This window comes from Eleutherodactylus coqui, chromosome 1 (genome assembly GCF_035609145.1).
Source record: "Eleutherodactylus coqui strain aEleCoq1 chromosome 1, aEleCoq1.hap1, whole genome shotgun sequence".
NCBI lineage: Eukaryota > Metazoa > Chordata > Amphibia > Anura > Eleutherodactylidae > Eleutherodactylus > Eleutherodactylus coqui.
The window spans coordinates 244,992,906-245,010,553 of NC_089837.1; the positions used below are offsets into that span (position 1 = coordinate 244,992,906).

General features: G+C 39.4%; 1 protein-coding gene across 1 annotated transcript in view; it reads left to right on the forward strand.

Moving 5' to 3' along the window:
* Positions 1–16,947, forward strand: part of CEP57L1 (centrosomal protein 57 like 1) — a 44,056-nt gene extending 27,109 nt beyond the window's left edge. Inside the window, exons 6-12 of the mRNA XM_066607597.1 lie at positions 3,123–3,221; positions 6,539–6,616; positions 10,069–10,161; positions 11,549–11,632; positions 11,709–11,944; positions 14,349–14,493; positions 16,558–16,947. Coding sequence (XP_066463694.1) covers positions 3,123–3,221; positions 6,539–6,616; positions 10,069–10,161; positions 11,549–11,632; positions 11,709–11,944; positions 14,349–14,493; positions 16,558–16,818 — 996 coding nt within the window. The 3' untranslated portion in view covers positions 16,819–16,947. The remainder of the gene's footprint in view (positions 1–3,122; positions 3,222–6,538; positions 6,617–10,068; positions 10,162–11,548; positions 11,633–11,708; positions 11,945–14,348; positions 14,494–16,557) is intronic.
* Positions 16,948–17,648: the final 701 nt, after the last annotated feature.

Consider the following 17,648-nt stretch of genomic DNA (forward strand, 5'->3'; position numbering starts at 1 on the left):
TATATATATATGTGTGTATATATGCATATATATATATATGTGTGTATATATGCATATATATATATATGTGTGTATATATGCATATATATATATATATGTGTGTATATATGCATATATATATATATATGTGTATATATGCATATATATATATATATATGTGTATATATGCATATATATATATATATATGTGTATATATGCATATATATATATATGTGTATATATGCATATATATATATATATGTGTATATATGCATATATATATATATATGCGTATATATATATATATGTGTATATATGCATATATATATATGTGTATATATGCATATATATATATATATGTGTATATATGCATATATATATATATATATGTGTATATATGCATATATATATATATATATGCATATATATATATATATATGTGTATATATGCATATATATATATATATGTGTATATATGCATATATATATATATATGTGTATATATGTGTATATATGCATATATATATATATATGTGTATATATGCATATATATATATATATATATATGTGTATATATGCATATATATATATATATATATGTGTATATATGCATATATATATATATATATATGTGTATATATGTGTATATATGCATATATATATATATATATATATATGTGTATATATGCATATATATATATATATATATATATGTGTATATATGCATATATATATATATATATATGTGCATATATTTATATATGCGCACACATATATGCTTTTTTATGTATATACTTTTATTTATATATATATATATTTATATAAATAAAATATATATATGCTTATATGCAGAAGCTTGCATTTCCATTGGCTAATAGAAATATATTCTGCCTGACAACAGTGTCAGGGATACATTTCTATTGGCCGAGAGGCAGCAGAAGCTTGCATTTCCATTGGCTAATAGAAATGTATTCTGCCTGACAACAGTGTCAGGGATACATTTCTATTGGCAGAGAGTGTGCACGTGTAACGTGCTCCCAGGCGTGCGCGAGCGCGCCGCAGACTCGCGCATGCGCAGTCGTGTGCCGCTGTCTCGCGCGTGCGCAGTCGTGCCGTTGTCTCGCGCGGCTACCTTCATTCCGCGCTTCCTCACAAGACAATGTACGCACACGTCACTAGTGACGTATGCGTACATTGACCTGAAGGAAGCGGAAGGTAGGCAGTGTACGCTTTTTGACCGGATGGAAGAAAATCGGGTGCTGGAGGTCACGTGACCGAATTGACAAGCGGCTCCAGGAGAAGATTTGGGATAAGAAGAAGAGGTAAGCAAGCTGCCTGGGGAGCAATAGGTAAGTATAAAATTTTTTGTTTTTAATGACAGAACCCCTTTAAAAACATCAAGCCATTGGATTCTTCCTACCCTCTGTCTGAGTTCATTAAAATTCTGAAATCCAACCTTGAGGTTTGAGTCTTCTCAGGTCTTCCTCCCCTTTTTATCCAAAATTCAAGGATAGCATGATCACTGCCTCCTAAGGACCCAGCCACCCTTACTCCCTCAACCATTCTCTCCCTGTTGGTACGAATTAGGTCCAAGATAGCAGATCCCCTTGTTTTCTCTTCTGCCTTTTGGAAGATAAAGTTGTCAGCAAGAGCGGATAAGAATTTGTTGGATCCATTACTTTTACCTGAGAGATTCCCAACAAATGTCTGGATCGGTAAAATCTCCCACAATCACTATGTCATGCTTTTTGTCATACTTCTGAGCCCTGCCATGTGCCCAAACAACAGTTTATGTCCACACATGGGGCATTTCTATAAACTGGAGAATCCATGTAATAAATTCAGAGTTTTCTTTATCTGCTAACTCCTGCTGTGTTATTGAAATATAGTTTTAAATTGAAAGTCTCCTAAAAAAATGTTTTAATTTTTAATGCACTTAGCTTTAACTCCTGCGAAACATCTAAAGTGTTAACTGCTTAAATGCCTAAATGAATTTGTCGAGGGGTGCAGTTTTTAAAATGTTATGATTAGAGATGAGCGAACTTACTCGTTTTAGGACGTTTTTGCACTCGAACACCGCTTTTTCCGAGTAACTGACTACTCGGACGAACAGATTCGGGGGGCGGCGTGGTGGAGCGGGGGGTAGCAGTGAGGAACAGGGGAGAGCTCTCTCTCTCCCCCCACTCCCCTCTGCAACCCCCTGGCGCCCCCTGAATCTTTTCGCCCGAGTAGTCGGTTACTCGGAAAAAACGGTGCTCGATTGCAAAAACGCCCTAAACGAGTACGTTCGCTCATCTCTAGCTATGATATATAAGCTCTTAAAATTCATGTCAGTACTGAATTGGTCCTTAAAAAATATCAGTTTTTGAAATTTGCTACTAAATGCAAAAATTATTGCTAAACCTACCATATATACTTTGTAGAGTCCTAAAAAATAAAATAACACTTAAAAATGATTGCAATATAAAGTAGTTCTATAGTAAATGTTAGATACCACAAATGAGTTAATTATCCTACAAGCAGAAAAACTTTCCACGTTTTAGTAAATTTTGATTTTATTTTTATTAATAAAGACAAAATTTACTGCTGAAAATTAACCACTACCATACATTACAATATGGTACAAAAAAAATTGAATCGTAAAGTAAAGGCATTTCAAGTTATTTCCTGCATAAAGTGACAGAGGTCGGATTTAAAAAATAAGTCTTGAGCGTTAAGGCCAAAATAGGCCGCGTTACTAAGGGGTTAGAGACATTTTGTCGGGAAGAGAGAAATCTACCCAATATTGGACAGCTGGTGCTAATGTTATGGCTGATCGGCATTTCTATTTTTGTGTGCATTCTAATTAGCTCCCAAGATGTCTCTAGTCCTGTGCCTATACTAACTTATTCATGCACTCAAAGTTGCGTTCCCACATAACAAATATCGCTTGCGTCTGAGATTCTGCCCGGCTATTGCCAGCCACGGCTAGACAGAGTCTCAGCCGCAAGCAGCTTTTGTTACGTGGGAATGCACTTTTATACTAATCACTGTAATGAAAAAAATTAGCCCTGCTCTGTGCAGAGAACTACTAACCTGACATATTTACTCTGCCCACATGAGAACAATTAAATGTAAATGGTGTTACCCAATGTATCTATAGGCTTTTCTAAAGAGAGATAATATACAGGACAAGCTGGAAAAGCTTGAGTTACTAGAGAAAGAATGTCTCCGACTCACCGCCACTCAGGAGATTGCAGAGGTAAGATACATCATCTGGAAATATGTTACTATTTTCATGTTATTTGGGTCTTATAGCCTTTGTTATTTTTAATATGGAGCATTGATCATGATGTGGCTTAAAATCCAAGCCAAAAACTTTCTCGGTCTTCTCCAGCTAGCATTCACTAAAAAGGACCTACAGTTACACCCTCCAGGTGCTCCAGGTTCCAGTTGTCAGCGCTGACCCTGATCATGGCTGTTAGCCACTGTTAATTCTGAGGGCGGCATTTAAATCCCCAAATCTACATTTAGGATATCCTGAATGGCCCCTTCACCATAAGATTGTCAGGCACCCTTCAGTTGTAATGGCAGCCCAGCTCCTTCTGAAGGTCTCCAGAGCTGCCATGATTGAATGCCTATCCAGGCATGCCAGTGGCATATCTTGATAGACTGCCTGTCAGAATGTGGTATTACGATACTGATATTACATTGTATCACATGATGGACTTCCTGTTAAAATATGGCATAATGCAATAATGGTATTGCATTATTCTGTATGAGCGACCAAATGATCACAAGTTCAAGTACCCTAAGAATATTTAAAATTTAATAAAACCATTTACCAATATTTAAAATAAAGAAGATCAAAGCAAAAACACATTTGGCATCTCTGTGTCTGATCTATCAAACGAACGCATTATTTGTCCAGAACGGTGCACATTATTAGAAAATAATAAATGCGCAATGCTAGAATTGCACTTTTTTTGCCCACCATGTTTCTAAGAAACTATTTTAAAAATTGATCAAAAATTCATATGTACACCAAAATGGCACCAATAGAAAGCACAGATCGTCCCATACAAAACGAGCACTCAGCAGCATTGACGGAGAAATAAATTATGGCGGTCAGAAGATGGCAACAGATAATAAATAAATAATTAAAGTACATTTTGGTATCGTCGTGATCATACTAACCCATAGAATGAAGTTAGCAAGTTGTTTTTGTCACAGCGTGTGCACCATAAAAACAATATGCCGCCAAAGATGGTGAAATAGCGAGGTTTTTTTTCCATTTCACTCCATTTAGAAATTTATTAACGTTTTTTAGTACATTTTGTGGTACATTAAATAGTACCATTGAAAAATACAACTTGCCCCGCAAAATACAAGCCCTCAGACAGCGACATTGATGCAGAAATAAGAGTTATGATTTTTTGAAAGTTGGGAGGAAAAACCAAATATTAAGAAAAAAAAAAAAAGAGCCACGTCCTTACTGGGTTAATACATAGCACTTATTCATTCAAATAGGAAGTTGGAACAGGAAGCAGGGTAACCTGTTACTTGTCTGTGTAAGTTGGCGTGACTGCCATTTACATTTTCTAATAGAGACAATTTTAAGATTTTTCCATTATATTGCATAGCTGGTTAAAGGAGATGTCCCGAGGCAGCAAGTGGGTCTATACACTTCTGTATGGCCATAATAATGCACTTTGTAATGTACATTGTGCATTAATTATGAGCCATACAGAAGTTATAAAAAGTTTTATACTTACCTGCTCCGTTGCTGGCGTCCTCGTCTCCATGGAGCCGACTAATTTTTGGCCTCCGATGGCCAAATTAGCCGCGCTTGCGCAGTCCGGGTCTTCAGCTTTCTTCTATGGAGCCGCTCGTGCCAGAGAGGGGCTCCGTGTAGCTCCGCCCCGTCACGTGCCGATTCCAGCCAATCAGGAGGCTGGAATCGGCAGTGGACCGCACAGAAGAGCTGCGGTCCACGAAGGTAGAAGATCCCGGCGGCCATCTTCAGCGGTAAGTATTGAAGTCACCGGACCGCCGGGATTCAGGTAAGCGCTGTGCGGGTGGTTTTTTTAACCCCTGCATCGGGGTTGTCTCGCGCCGAACGGGGGGGGGGGTTAAAAAAAAAAAACCCGTTTCGGCGCGGGACATCTCCTTTAATAAATGGAACCTCAGTGCAGCGGGCACCAACACTGCTCCACAGCCTCACTTTGGTTCTGACAAAATGGCTGCTGTTTTGAGTGAAAAATAGCACTAGAAGTGATGATATTATTCCTCCAAAAGCGATGGGATCTACAACGGAGCGTTCTAAGGCTGCTGTAAACCTAGTCTTTCACTATAAACTCTCCTGTATGAAAAATGCAATTGTAAGCAAACCTGTCATCCATTGTTAAAATATATAAAGCACTAACTCAACAGGTAGTAACTAAAATCTAGATGTACTAACCCTTAGAATAGGCTGCTAAATAAATAACACTAAAGGCACAATGAAAAAAATCTACCTATCTAGCTCTAAAATTCACCACTGCAGTAGCCCAGGGAAATGGAAAAGGAGATGGTTAAGAAATTGGTATAGTAGAGCTAACAAAGGTCTGGAAGAGGGCTTAGTCGCTCAGGTAACACAAACCTTCTGAGTCACAATACTACTTCAACCTACTAAACCCAATTTTCTTTAAAAAAAAAAATTCGACCTAGCTGCCTATAAGATTAGTCTGCTTGTAGTAGAGCTTTTTATTTTTACTTGGCGCATTAATAAAAGTTAAGTTTTCGTCCTACAGTAAGGCCGGCTTCACACGAGCGTGACGGGCTCCGCAGCGGAATATTCCGCAGTGAAGCCCGTCACGGCGCCCCCCAGAGACCCCATACTTACCAGCGGAAGATAGCGTGAAGACGCTTCCCCGCCCACCGCGTCACATGACGCGGCCGGCCGTGTCACGTGACGCGCCGGCCGCGTCATATGACGCGGCGGCGGTAGGCGGGAAAGCGTTTTTTCACGCTATCTTCCGCTGTGTTACAGCGGGAGATAGCGTGAACGGACGGCTTCCATTGACTGCAATGGAAGCCGTCAGCGCGTACACCCGCGGCAAATAGAGCATGCCGCGGGTGAGGATGGGAGATTTCACTGTGCGAAATTCCGCGGTGGAATTCCGCATCGTGAGCATTGTGCTATTAGGTTCAATAGAACCTAATAGCAGGGGGCAACGCAGCGGATTTTTGCCGCGCATTTACGCGGCGTAAATCCGTTCGTGGGATGGAGGCCTAATAGTAGATTGTTTGAAACACACATACAGGAAATATCGTGTTGGCTTCAGTGATGGGGTTAAAATGTAGATGTACGGTGAGATCAATGTAGTCTCCCATACACAACGACAAATTCGGTCAACTTTCATCTAATTCGTCTTCCACCAAGCAATGAACTGTCAGTGAGGCTTATAGTTACTCTTTTCCTCTCCTATTGTCTCACTAGTAGAAATTATATTCTGAGATGCTGGATAGTTGTTCTACAGATTAAATGTGTTGCTTTACGTAGAGTTTGATGCAAAAAACTCAATTTTATCCTTTCAGAGCAAAATTCATCAGCTGGAGGAAAAATTACACACAGAGGAACAATACCGCAAATTAATGCAGGACAAAGTTTTCCAGGTTAGTTGATGCTGTCAGACGATAAGCTGCTTTTGAGTAGGGTTCTCTTAATGCTAATAATGTGTCTAGTTACATTCAGATATAGCATTGGCATAATTTAATGATGGCGCCCTACATGTGTAGTGCAGACCGCCAGGCACCTGCGAGTCATGCTATGCTAATTGTATACCTCAACTGCTGCTATTCACTTTGAACGGCGGCCGTGCCATGCAAATTGTGTAGTCGTGCTATGCAGCTACTTATTACTACAGCCACCTGCTAACGCTCGGCGTATTCATGGTGTTGCATCTGTACTGAACACAAAGTATACTGCAGCAATGTAAGCAGATTGGAAAATGTACTAAGGCTGCTTACAATATATGAGGTCAGCAAGATCGTGCATCAAGTGATTCTGGCTATAGCCTATATATGGGTGCATTTTAACATCTATATTGTGGCTGCAACACCTGTAACCCCCACAATTCAGGTAAACTGAACAGACCATGAACATGTGACTGATGCCCTACTCAAAGGTACTAAACAGGAATAGTAAATGTTCCACAACAGTGACACCTCAATTTATTCTGTATGTGATTGTTCCAAGTTATGCCAAAGTTGGGGAGAATTGCTGGGTCAGTGGTGACCAAGTTGTCCAAATCATGTAGCTCATTCCTAAGGATGATGGCATTGTATATTGTCTCTAGCTTGGGCTGGTATCCCTAGATACACTTTAGGGCACATATCTAAACACCAGTTTCGGTCGTAAAAAGTTGCAAATTTTGACTGACTGACTCGCCACTAATTCTCTAACTTCCCGGTGTCGTAAAAAAAGTGAAATTTAGGTCCTAAAGAGGAAAGTTAACAGGTCGCAACTTGACTATTCAATTCTAAGCGCAAAAGTAAGTGACCGCCTTGTAATGTAACTAATAACACACATCTGTGCCGCACAAACTTGAAATTTGGCACAACCATTCTTTAGGTAGTAAATAGGAAAAGTAAAGGGGTCACAACTTCCATATTCAATGCTAAGCAGGAAAAGCTGAGTTGTTTTCTCAGAAACCAGAAAGCCTAGGGAAATGATTTGTATACTAAGGAGAATCTACTTCACCTCCATGTGTATATACTGAGGAGAATCTACTTCACCTCTGTGTGTATATACTGAGGAGAATCTACCACACTTCAATGTGTATATACTGAGGAGAATCTACCTCGCCTCTATGTATATATATTGAAGAGAATCTACCTCACCTCTGTGTGTGTATATATGTTGAAGAGAATCTACCTCACTTCTATGTGTATATACTGAAGAGAAACTACCTCACCTCTGTGTGTGTATATACTGGGGAAAATCTACCTCACCTCTGTGTGTGTGTGTGTGTGTGTGTGTGTGTGTGTGTGTATACTGGGGAAAATCTATCTCACTTCTATGTGTATATACTGAGGAGAATCTACCCTCCCCTCCTATGTGTATATACTGAGGAGAATCCACCTCGCCTCTGTATATATATTGAAGAGAATCTACCTCACCTCTGTGTGTATATATGTTGAAGAGAATCTACCTCACTTCTATGTGTATATACTGAAGAGAAACTACCTCACCTGTGTGTGTGTGTGTGTGTGTGTGTGTGTGTATATACTGGGGAAAATCTACCTCACTTCTATGTGTATATACTGAGGAGAATCTACCCTCCCCCCTATGTGTATATACTGAGAAGAATCTACCCTCCCCTCTATGTGTATATACTGAAGAGAATCTACCTCACCTCTGTGTGTATCTACTAAAGAGAATCTACCTCACCTCTATGTGTATATACTGAGGAGAATCTACCTCACCTCTATATGTATATACTGAGGAGAATCTACCTCCCCTCTATGTGTATATACTGAGAAGAATCTAACCTCCCCTGTATGTGTATATACTGAGAAGAATCTACCTCACCTCTGTGTGTATCTACTGACCAGAATTTACCTCACCTCTATGTGTATATACTGAGGGGAATCTACCTCACCTCTATGTGTATATACTGAGGGGAATCTACCTCACCTCTGTGTGTATATACTGAGGAGAATCTACCTTGCTTCTTATGTGTATATACTGAGGAGAATCTACCTCACCTCTATGTGTATATATTGAGGAGAATCTACCTCACCTCTATGTGTATATATTGAGGAGAATCTACCTCACCTCTATGTGTATATACTGAGGGGAATCTACCTCACCTCTGTGTGTATATACTGAGGAGAATCTACCTTGCTTCTTATGTGTATATACTGAGGAGAATCTACCTCACCTCTATGTGTATATATTGAGGAGAATCTACCTCACCTCTGTGTATATACTGAGGAGAATCTAATGCTCCTCTATGTGTATATACTGAGGAGAATATAACTGACCTCTATGTCAGGAGTGAGGAGAATGGAAGAGGTGGCACATTCTGCAGAGGGACATCAGTTCATGTAGTCTACCACTCCTGTACATGTATACATATTTTATTCCTCGTTTCCTCTGAAGTAACCACAACTTCATAAAACTTCCCAATGCGAACAACAGGTAAATATTATACCATAAATGTACACAGTCAGACCTGGCCTACATTTCTGAAAAGTCGCATGGACCTTCAGAGATGCGCTGAGTACATGAAGAGATCTGTAGGAAATGCTGGGCAAAGTAAATTTTTTCTTCTCTGTGTTTTAATTTTTGTTTAGCCTTTTTGGTCATATAAATATATATGGAAATATGCAATGGATAAATAGGGGTTTAGGGACCAACTAGACAGACAGAACTACTAATGAATTAATGTCCAAATATACAATATCAATCCACAGCAGCATTCGATACAGCGGCCCACGTCATATGACAATTTAAGCCAAAACTATGTCACGCCTCAGCAGACCGGATCCAGGCCTGCTCCACTCACCCAATAGTCCATAGATTTAAGAGGCAGCATCCACGGCACAGTGATAAAAGGGAACTTTATTCCATCATGGTTCCCACAATGCAAACAGCAATGGCATTCACAAAAGTATAGCAGCAGCAACGTTTCGATCCTTCCCGGATCTTTATCAGTCTTAAAATTTTTTTTTTTTAAATGATTTTATTGGCTAAAAAACCTACTTTGCTCACCTTGCAAATCTGCTGCTGCTCCTTTAGTTACGCTATGCCGGTTCAATTGGTTACAAAGTGAAAATGGTGTGATTTTAAAGGTTTGTAACCATATGTCTATCACAGATGTGATAGAAAATATGCACTGGACTGGTAAAACAATGAAGTCTATAGAATAGAGGGAAATTTTCATAATTTTCATACTGTAGATCAAAAATGTGATGTTCTGGCTTGTTGCTGTAGCAAAGAATTGCAAGTTAAAAGGAAAAAAAGTTGAATGTCTAGTATGAATTGTGGTAACTGTATTATTTTGGAATGGCTGAGTTTCATTTTTCATAATCTAATATAGCAAGAATTTCCTATTTTATAGCTGGAAACTGGCCCCGAAGTGAATCCAATACCTCAGTCAGAATCTGCTGAAAAAGCTTCACAAAAGAATACAAAGAAAAAGAAGCTGTTGCCGGTAAGAAAGTCTTCAATGTGTCGGATCATTTCATGGTGCCATCAAAGGTGTCTTTACACAGTCGCCTATGAAATTCAGTGGGAATTGTGTAATACCACATTTCTCTTCCAGCATTGGCATCTTCAATGCAATCAGTTATCAGTGGGAGTAATAAGAATGGCTTGGAGCCCTAGGAAAAATGGTGGATGCGCTGAGCAGCCCTCCCCCAAAAAGTATAACCTGTATGGTGATTGGACATCCCGCTCAGTGGATTCTCTAAGGAGGGCTCCATGGCCACATTCATGGCACCTTGTATACTAAGATCTGTTCTATTATGCAATATTATCTCAACCTCTGAACATAATTTAGCATTTTACACCTGAAATTACTTTCCATTACTTATCTTGTACTGATTCTGAGATTTAAACAATAAAATGGTATTTAAAAGGGAACACGCAATTTGAAGAGAATGCGTCATCAAAAAATAACCCATATTATAAATCAAGTTTTCATGTTAAGCAGAATTTCTTTTTTAAATTTTTCGATGGCCCAATCTCTATTAAAAAATAAAATCCTGCAGTTTTTACACTGACCACTAAGCATAATAGCAGGTTTACACTTTGCATGTTGTTAATTGACCAAAATAAACTATTAAGCACTTCGCTTTTTGAAAGCATTCTTACTTTGCAGCATTTTTTTCCACACTGGCCTCAAACTTTTGCACGGTAGATAACACAGAATCCGCCATTCACAATAGGTGTTGGTCACAGTTCACCTCCTCTCCCTCACTGCACAGTGATTTCTGCACATGTTGCAGAGCATGCCCAGAACACTCTCCCATAGAATGGGTCCCCTCCTATCTATTGAATCTATGGCCCATAAGGCTGTCGTAAAGCATGTCAATAAATGCTGTAAACTACAGCTCAGGCAAGATGGCAGCCCAAATAATGGATCGAACAAAAAAATTACAATTAGAAAATAAGAACATATTAGAAAAATGGAATGCTTCACTATTTGGTTTTAATTAGTAAAAATAGATGATACATTCCCTATAAGTTAAAGCTTTATCATTTTAAAGATGACCTGTCAGAACTTCTGTCAGTTTTAGTAAATGGTTGAATTCACTCTATTCTATAATATTCTGAAGCATTTGTTCTTAGATGGCTGTGTTGTGTGTCTGTCTGTTATTCCTCATGTGAATTTATGACTAAACTTACAAAAAAGTTGTCAAAGTTTCTTATTCCCACACTGTCAGACTGTGGGGGCACACAGCCAACTGGTAACGCCCTAGTCTTAATTTATTCATAACTTTCTATGGAGAATGAGGATATTTACTAAAACAGACATGTAAGAGAGCTGGCATGTCCTCTTATATGTAGAATGAATCCACTTTCTTACTTTTGTGTAGAAGAGTCCGGCTGCAAGTAAAAGTATTACTTCTGAACCGAAGATTGCTGTGAAGGCAGGAGATCTACCCTTTGTAGCTGGAAAGGTGAGTGCGGGGTTTTTGTGCTTTGAAAAGTTTTCTCTTTTGCTTTCTATTAAACATACAATTCACTCTCTCTCAGTCTACTACTACAAGCCATTCTCTCAGTGCAAATGTGCAGAGTGTTCTTCACATGATGAAGCATCGAAGTCAGAGCCCAGCAGTCGCCCAACAACGCTCAAGATCTGCAGGACACAAGCCATGTCCTAAGGGTATGGTAGCCAACAGAAACCCAATAACTTGTACTGCACTCTCTATTGGGGACAGTTTGACTGATTTACTGTTGGATCTTCAAGGCGAACTAGAGCAAATGAGCTTGTGAGTATCCATTGGACTTTAAAGTGTTTATTTGAAGGGAATTTTAAGTAAAAAAAAATTGCCATAAAGTTTTGCTATGAAGAGACTCCTTGTTTGCAGCAATGACTAATCCCTTCCAATACCCTTTATTCCAATAAATAGGCTTACACAAAATATCCTGTGTAAAATAATACAATAGAGTACTGAAAAAGTACGACACAGGACCAAAATACTCACTTTGTCAAAAAAAATATCAAGTACCTTGAAGGAGTGGTCATTTTGCTGCAAAACTTACCATTCAGTTACATCTTAGGCCAGGTTCACAAGGGCGTCAAAATCGCGCAAGATTTGTGCTTTGCGAGACACAAATCTTAGCCCCAGTCCTTTGAATGAGGTCATACACATGAGTGATTTTCCTTGATTCCGATGGGCAGCGCATCACGTTTAAAAATGCTTAAACACCCGAAAATAGTCCAGACAGCGCTTCCAATGCTAGTCTGATAAGCCTCATTCAACTCGATGGAGCAGTTTCACAACATTTAGCGTAGTGTTTAAATTGCCACTATAAATGTGGGCTGTATAAGAGTGACTAGAGTGTGGCTTTCAATGGCGAGATTTTCTTTAAATATACACCTAATGCAAATGTTAAAGAGGTATTCTGAAGACTAGACCTTTTCCATTGGCTGGGTGAAAACTGATAAATTGGTGGGGATCTGACTTCTAGGAACCCAGCAAGCCCTAGAATGGCGGTCCCGTTTCTCAATTCTTCCTCACTACGTGTCCCACTGTGAGGAGAAGATTAACTTAACCTTTTCAAATCCACTGTCTGAAGTCTTCAGACATTCTGATTGAAGGCTGTACAGCTCTGATGTCGGAAGACATCCAGCAGGGTATTCTTACTGTATATTACTGGCTGCTATGTTGTCCGGGGCCTCTCCAGCATGTCCAATACCGCAGTACTGGCTCTCTACAGCAGGTGGCGCCATTGTATAATGGCAGAAAGAGAAAAACCCCTAGGAAATCCTGAATTCAAAATTGCATTGCAAAGGGTTAAGCAGCGGTTGCCAACCTGAATTTTTCGTTTTCCTGGACAACTTATCCAAAAATCAAGGACAGCTAGAATTTATTATGGCCATTTTGGAAAACCATACTGAATGATAAAGAATATACATAATACATGTCTATAGGTCAGGTACTGATATGATCTCATTACCATCACTTGCTGCAAACTGTAAAATGATAATTACAGTCCTAATAACCTGCTCAAGTTCCACCAGCCTTAAAAAAAAAAAATTGGACGCATCTAATATTTTTCATGAACACTGGAAAAAGACTGTCCAGGAACTTCTGGACCGTTGGCAGCCCTGTTATGTAGATACAGTGCCACTCTATTTTCAATTGGACTGTTGTTAATGGCAAAGTGCTCGGCTGTGTGTCAGCCCCTTTGAAATGAATGGAGCAGCCTGTTTCTTATGCGCAGCCAGTGTTTCCTTTAACCTGACATTGCTATGGGTGGAGAAGCTACCTGGAAGGGAGGAGGAATGAGACCCCTGTTCTCAGGATCAGTGGGGATCTCAATAGTCGGACCTCCATTGATCTATCAGTGGATGGGTGAAAACTTGCAAAAATGTCCAGTCCCTGAAATACCCTTTTACATATTATATGGAGTATTTTTGGAATATACTATTTGTGTTTTGACCTCAATTAAAATACACATGACCAGCATCCATAATTCTGACTATACAGATTACCAACATATTTCAATATTTTAGTTTTACTCTTAGGGTAAGACGTCTTCAGACATTCCGGAATTGTCCTGCATGACTTTGCAGCTTTCAAAACCTCATTCACACATAGTAGAAAAAACTGCATGGAATTCAGAGCATGCAGAATGCTTAGTTTGTTGTATTGAGGTCTCAGATTTTCACAGCAAATTTTAACACTTTGCAGTACAAAGGATGGAATACATGACAAAATCCGTATGCCTGACCTTAAACACTTTTTTGCCAGAGTAGTTTTTCTTTTGATAAACAAAGCCTGTTTTATAAAAAAAAAAAATTATATACCCACAGACCCACATATATTTTCTGAAATTAGAGACCTGGCATAATGTGAAAGTGTCACCCAGCACTTTACGAGTATGGCCACCTTTATGCAATTTTATGCTCCTATTACTTTATATATGTTAGCAGTTTTTATGAACTAAGAGACTTTGGGTTAATCTTGCTCTGGCTTCCCCAACTAATATGGCACTTCAACTGTAAACTGAAGGCTTCCTAGAGGAGCGAATGCACACGCTGCTTTTTATAGAAAATTACTGCTGCAGTTTTCCAAAAACCACCACGTGTGAAAGCATTTTTAGTCTGAAATGTAATGTGTTGTCCTAAAAAGATGAATCCTGTTTTATGTGTGTTTCTCTTTCAAGTGAATATCAAGAGTTGCTTAAACAAGTAAATGACACTAAGGACAGCGATTTGCGTGAAGACTTAGAGCGTGAAATGGATTGCCTGATCAAACAAATGGAAACTAAAAGTGACCAAATACTCAAGCTGAAAAGACATCAAGCAAATGTGAGGAACGAAATTATGTTTTTTTCCTTCATTACACAACAGTAATATTTCCTAAGACATAGAAGCTATGAAATACAGACTTGCATATTATGTAGAGAGGCAGATAAAGCAGAAACTATCTCGCAAAGGGTTTGCCTTATTGGCCACAGTGGCCTATCAAAGCTCAGTGATTGTTTCATAAGTTTATTTTGAAAAACTGAAAGCTGCACTGTGATTGGTTGCAAAGGATTACAAGATGGCGGCTTGCAGTTTCCCAGAAAGACTCTGCAACCAGATTTGTGAATAATGACAGTCATCTTCCCCATCTGTAAGCACAACACAGCCACTCTCCTAACACTTGGTTTAGTAGTAACCCACACCCCAAACAACACTGTGCATGCTCTCTCTCAAAGTTGCACAATGTTCCCTTTCCTGCTTCAAATAGTCACAGGAGTGCTCTTTTTTGCAGTAGTCACATAAGTCCTTTCCTCCTAACCCACAGCACTACTAGATCTCTCTTAGCAGGCACAGCGGTATTAATTCTCCAGTAATTGTCTCCTTGCTTACACTCTGTAGTCACAGTAGTGCCCCTCTTCACATAGTAGTCACAACAGTGCCCCCCTTACCCAGCAGTCACGTTAGTGTCTCTTCACTAAGTAATAACAGCAGTGGCCACTGCCTCTTTTCTCTATAATTCCAAATCACCTCAATTCCCCAGTAATCACAGAATGTCTCACTACCTTTTGCCTGGTGGTCACAAGAAAGAAAGATCTTCCTTTTCCCCCTTGGTCATAGCAGGGCTCCCTTAGTGTCCCGAGTAGTTAACAGCAGGACTACTCCTCTTAACCCATGATTGGCAGTAGGCTCTCCTGTCCATGCACCCTTGGTTACCGCAACATCTCTACTCTTCTGCTACATGCTTCCATAATACACCCCCAACCAGCAGGAATCTTAATGTGAGCAGCCAATTTATGGGTGCTGTATGAAGCGTCCTGATACCAAGAATCAGTAGTTGTGCCACACAGTGGCTGTCGTCTGCCAGCTGACGTCTACACCGCTGCCCGGCAGCTGTCATATGACAGATGTGGTGTGGGTTCTACCTCCAATGGGAGTAGTAACAAACTGCTTTTGTTACTTTTGAAACTGGGCCACCTATAGGTGCGAGCCTAATGGGAAATTCAGCCCTGAAGAGAACTTTGCTATTTATTGGGGTGGCTTGGAAATCTTTCATTTGTAGTGCTACATAGTTCATTTTAATTTTTCTCAGATCTAGCTGCTGGAGGTAGAACAGTGTTTCTCAACTCCAGTTTTCAAGTCCCCTTGAGTCATGATTTCATTATTATACATGTAATTACTGTCAGTGCTTCAGAAATTGCCACAGGTGTTCTTTCTAGAATGGGTGCACAACCTGCTGTGCCATTCTTTCTGGCTCCCAACCATCTTGAGACCTAGTGTACATTCTTGTCTGTGTCTGGCTGCTCATATGCAGCTTCCATGTCACAGAGAAGAGCCATGGCACCAAGGTTGTGCTAGTGCTAATGGTGCACAGTGGGGCCATGTTGAGAGAATAGGGTTCCTTGTTTCTATTTAGCACTTCAGAAAGTAGATGAGGTGGAAAGATACCCTTCTAATGCGACTCTCCATTGTAGTTTGAGTGTTATTAAATGCTTATCTGCTTCGGTAACTGACATATGTTACATTGAAGAGAGTTGCCTGCAGACATGGCTTTTTCCTCTCTGGAATGCCGAGTAAGAGAAAAGGGGACCCCTAGTCCACCTATTGTTTTTAGTGTATAGTTCCAATGTGCCATAAATGCCACCAATTGATAATACCCATTGTTTATTTGTGGTTCAGTCTGACATTGTGGTCCTTCGAACAGATAAGGTTGTCAACACCTGCCCTGTAGAATAGTCTCCAATAATGACCTATTGGGAGTACTGAGTAAATCTGACCTAGAACAAAGCAAACTCCGAATCCCCTGATTTATGGCAGTTGGACAGTTTGCCATCACTTATGTACACAAAGCAGGTGACTACCAACGTTGTTCTTATTGCTCTTTCTGTACTGAAATACCTTTTGTTTCAGGTTATAAGACTTAAGAAGGCAGCTCGGTCAATGAAGAAACTCTCCTCTAACGCCAGACGAGCGGTTGCAGAAGAGGCACGCAGAGCAGATAAATCAGCTACCCTAAGAAAAAAAGAAACTCCATCTACTCCAATAACAAAGGAAGAAACTTTGTCAAGAACTACCCCGACCCCTAACAGCAAGAGCAGCCTCCATCTGTTGAAGAATGTGCAAAAGATTCAAATGACACTAAAGAAAGATGACATCATGTGGGAGAAATGACATTTTTGAATGTTCACATGGCTTTCTATTTGTTAATGTGTGTTTACATAATGTTCACATTCCTATGTTTTTATGTGATTTTAGATGTCAATGTAATTTTAATATTTTAAATAAAAATTTGTAATTTTGTGTAAACTGGTGTCACTGATCATGCAGTGAAAAAGGGGAAGGGTCTTGTTTGTATAGCGCCAACTTATTCCGCAGCACTTTCAAGTAATTTTTTATTTATTACCCCCTCAGCAAGCTGGGTACTTATTTTACCATCACTCATCACTTGTTCATAGCAATAATCTCATTTTTACAGAGCATTTAACAATAAATGATAAGGTAATCCAATATATGAATTTCCAAGTAGTCAGTATCAGGAAGAAATGTAAAAAAAAAAAGAAATATAAAAGCTTGAGCTTTCCACCACCAAAGATATGAATTAAAAATAAAAAAAAATCAATCTTGTTATTTGTATAGCACCAACTTATTCCGCAGCGCTTTCAGGTAATTTTTTTTTATTATTTATTACCCCCCACCAAGCTGAGTACTCATTTTACCGACCTCGGAAGTATGGAAGGCTGAGTCAACCTTGAACTGGCTGAACCATGCAGGGATTGAACTTGCAACCTTCAGGTCGTGAGCAAGAGCTTAGGGCTGCATTTCTTCTGCCTTAACACTCTGCGCCACACAAGGCAATCTATTTATACAAAATATTACAAAAGATCTTCCCGATTTGAAACATTGATAACTCAAATTTGACGACACTCGGATACATAAATTTAATATAAATGGAAACCCGAAACTCAAAACTTTTCATTTAGCAAAACGCTCTACTACTAAGA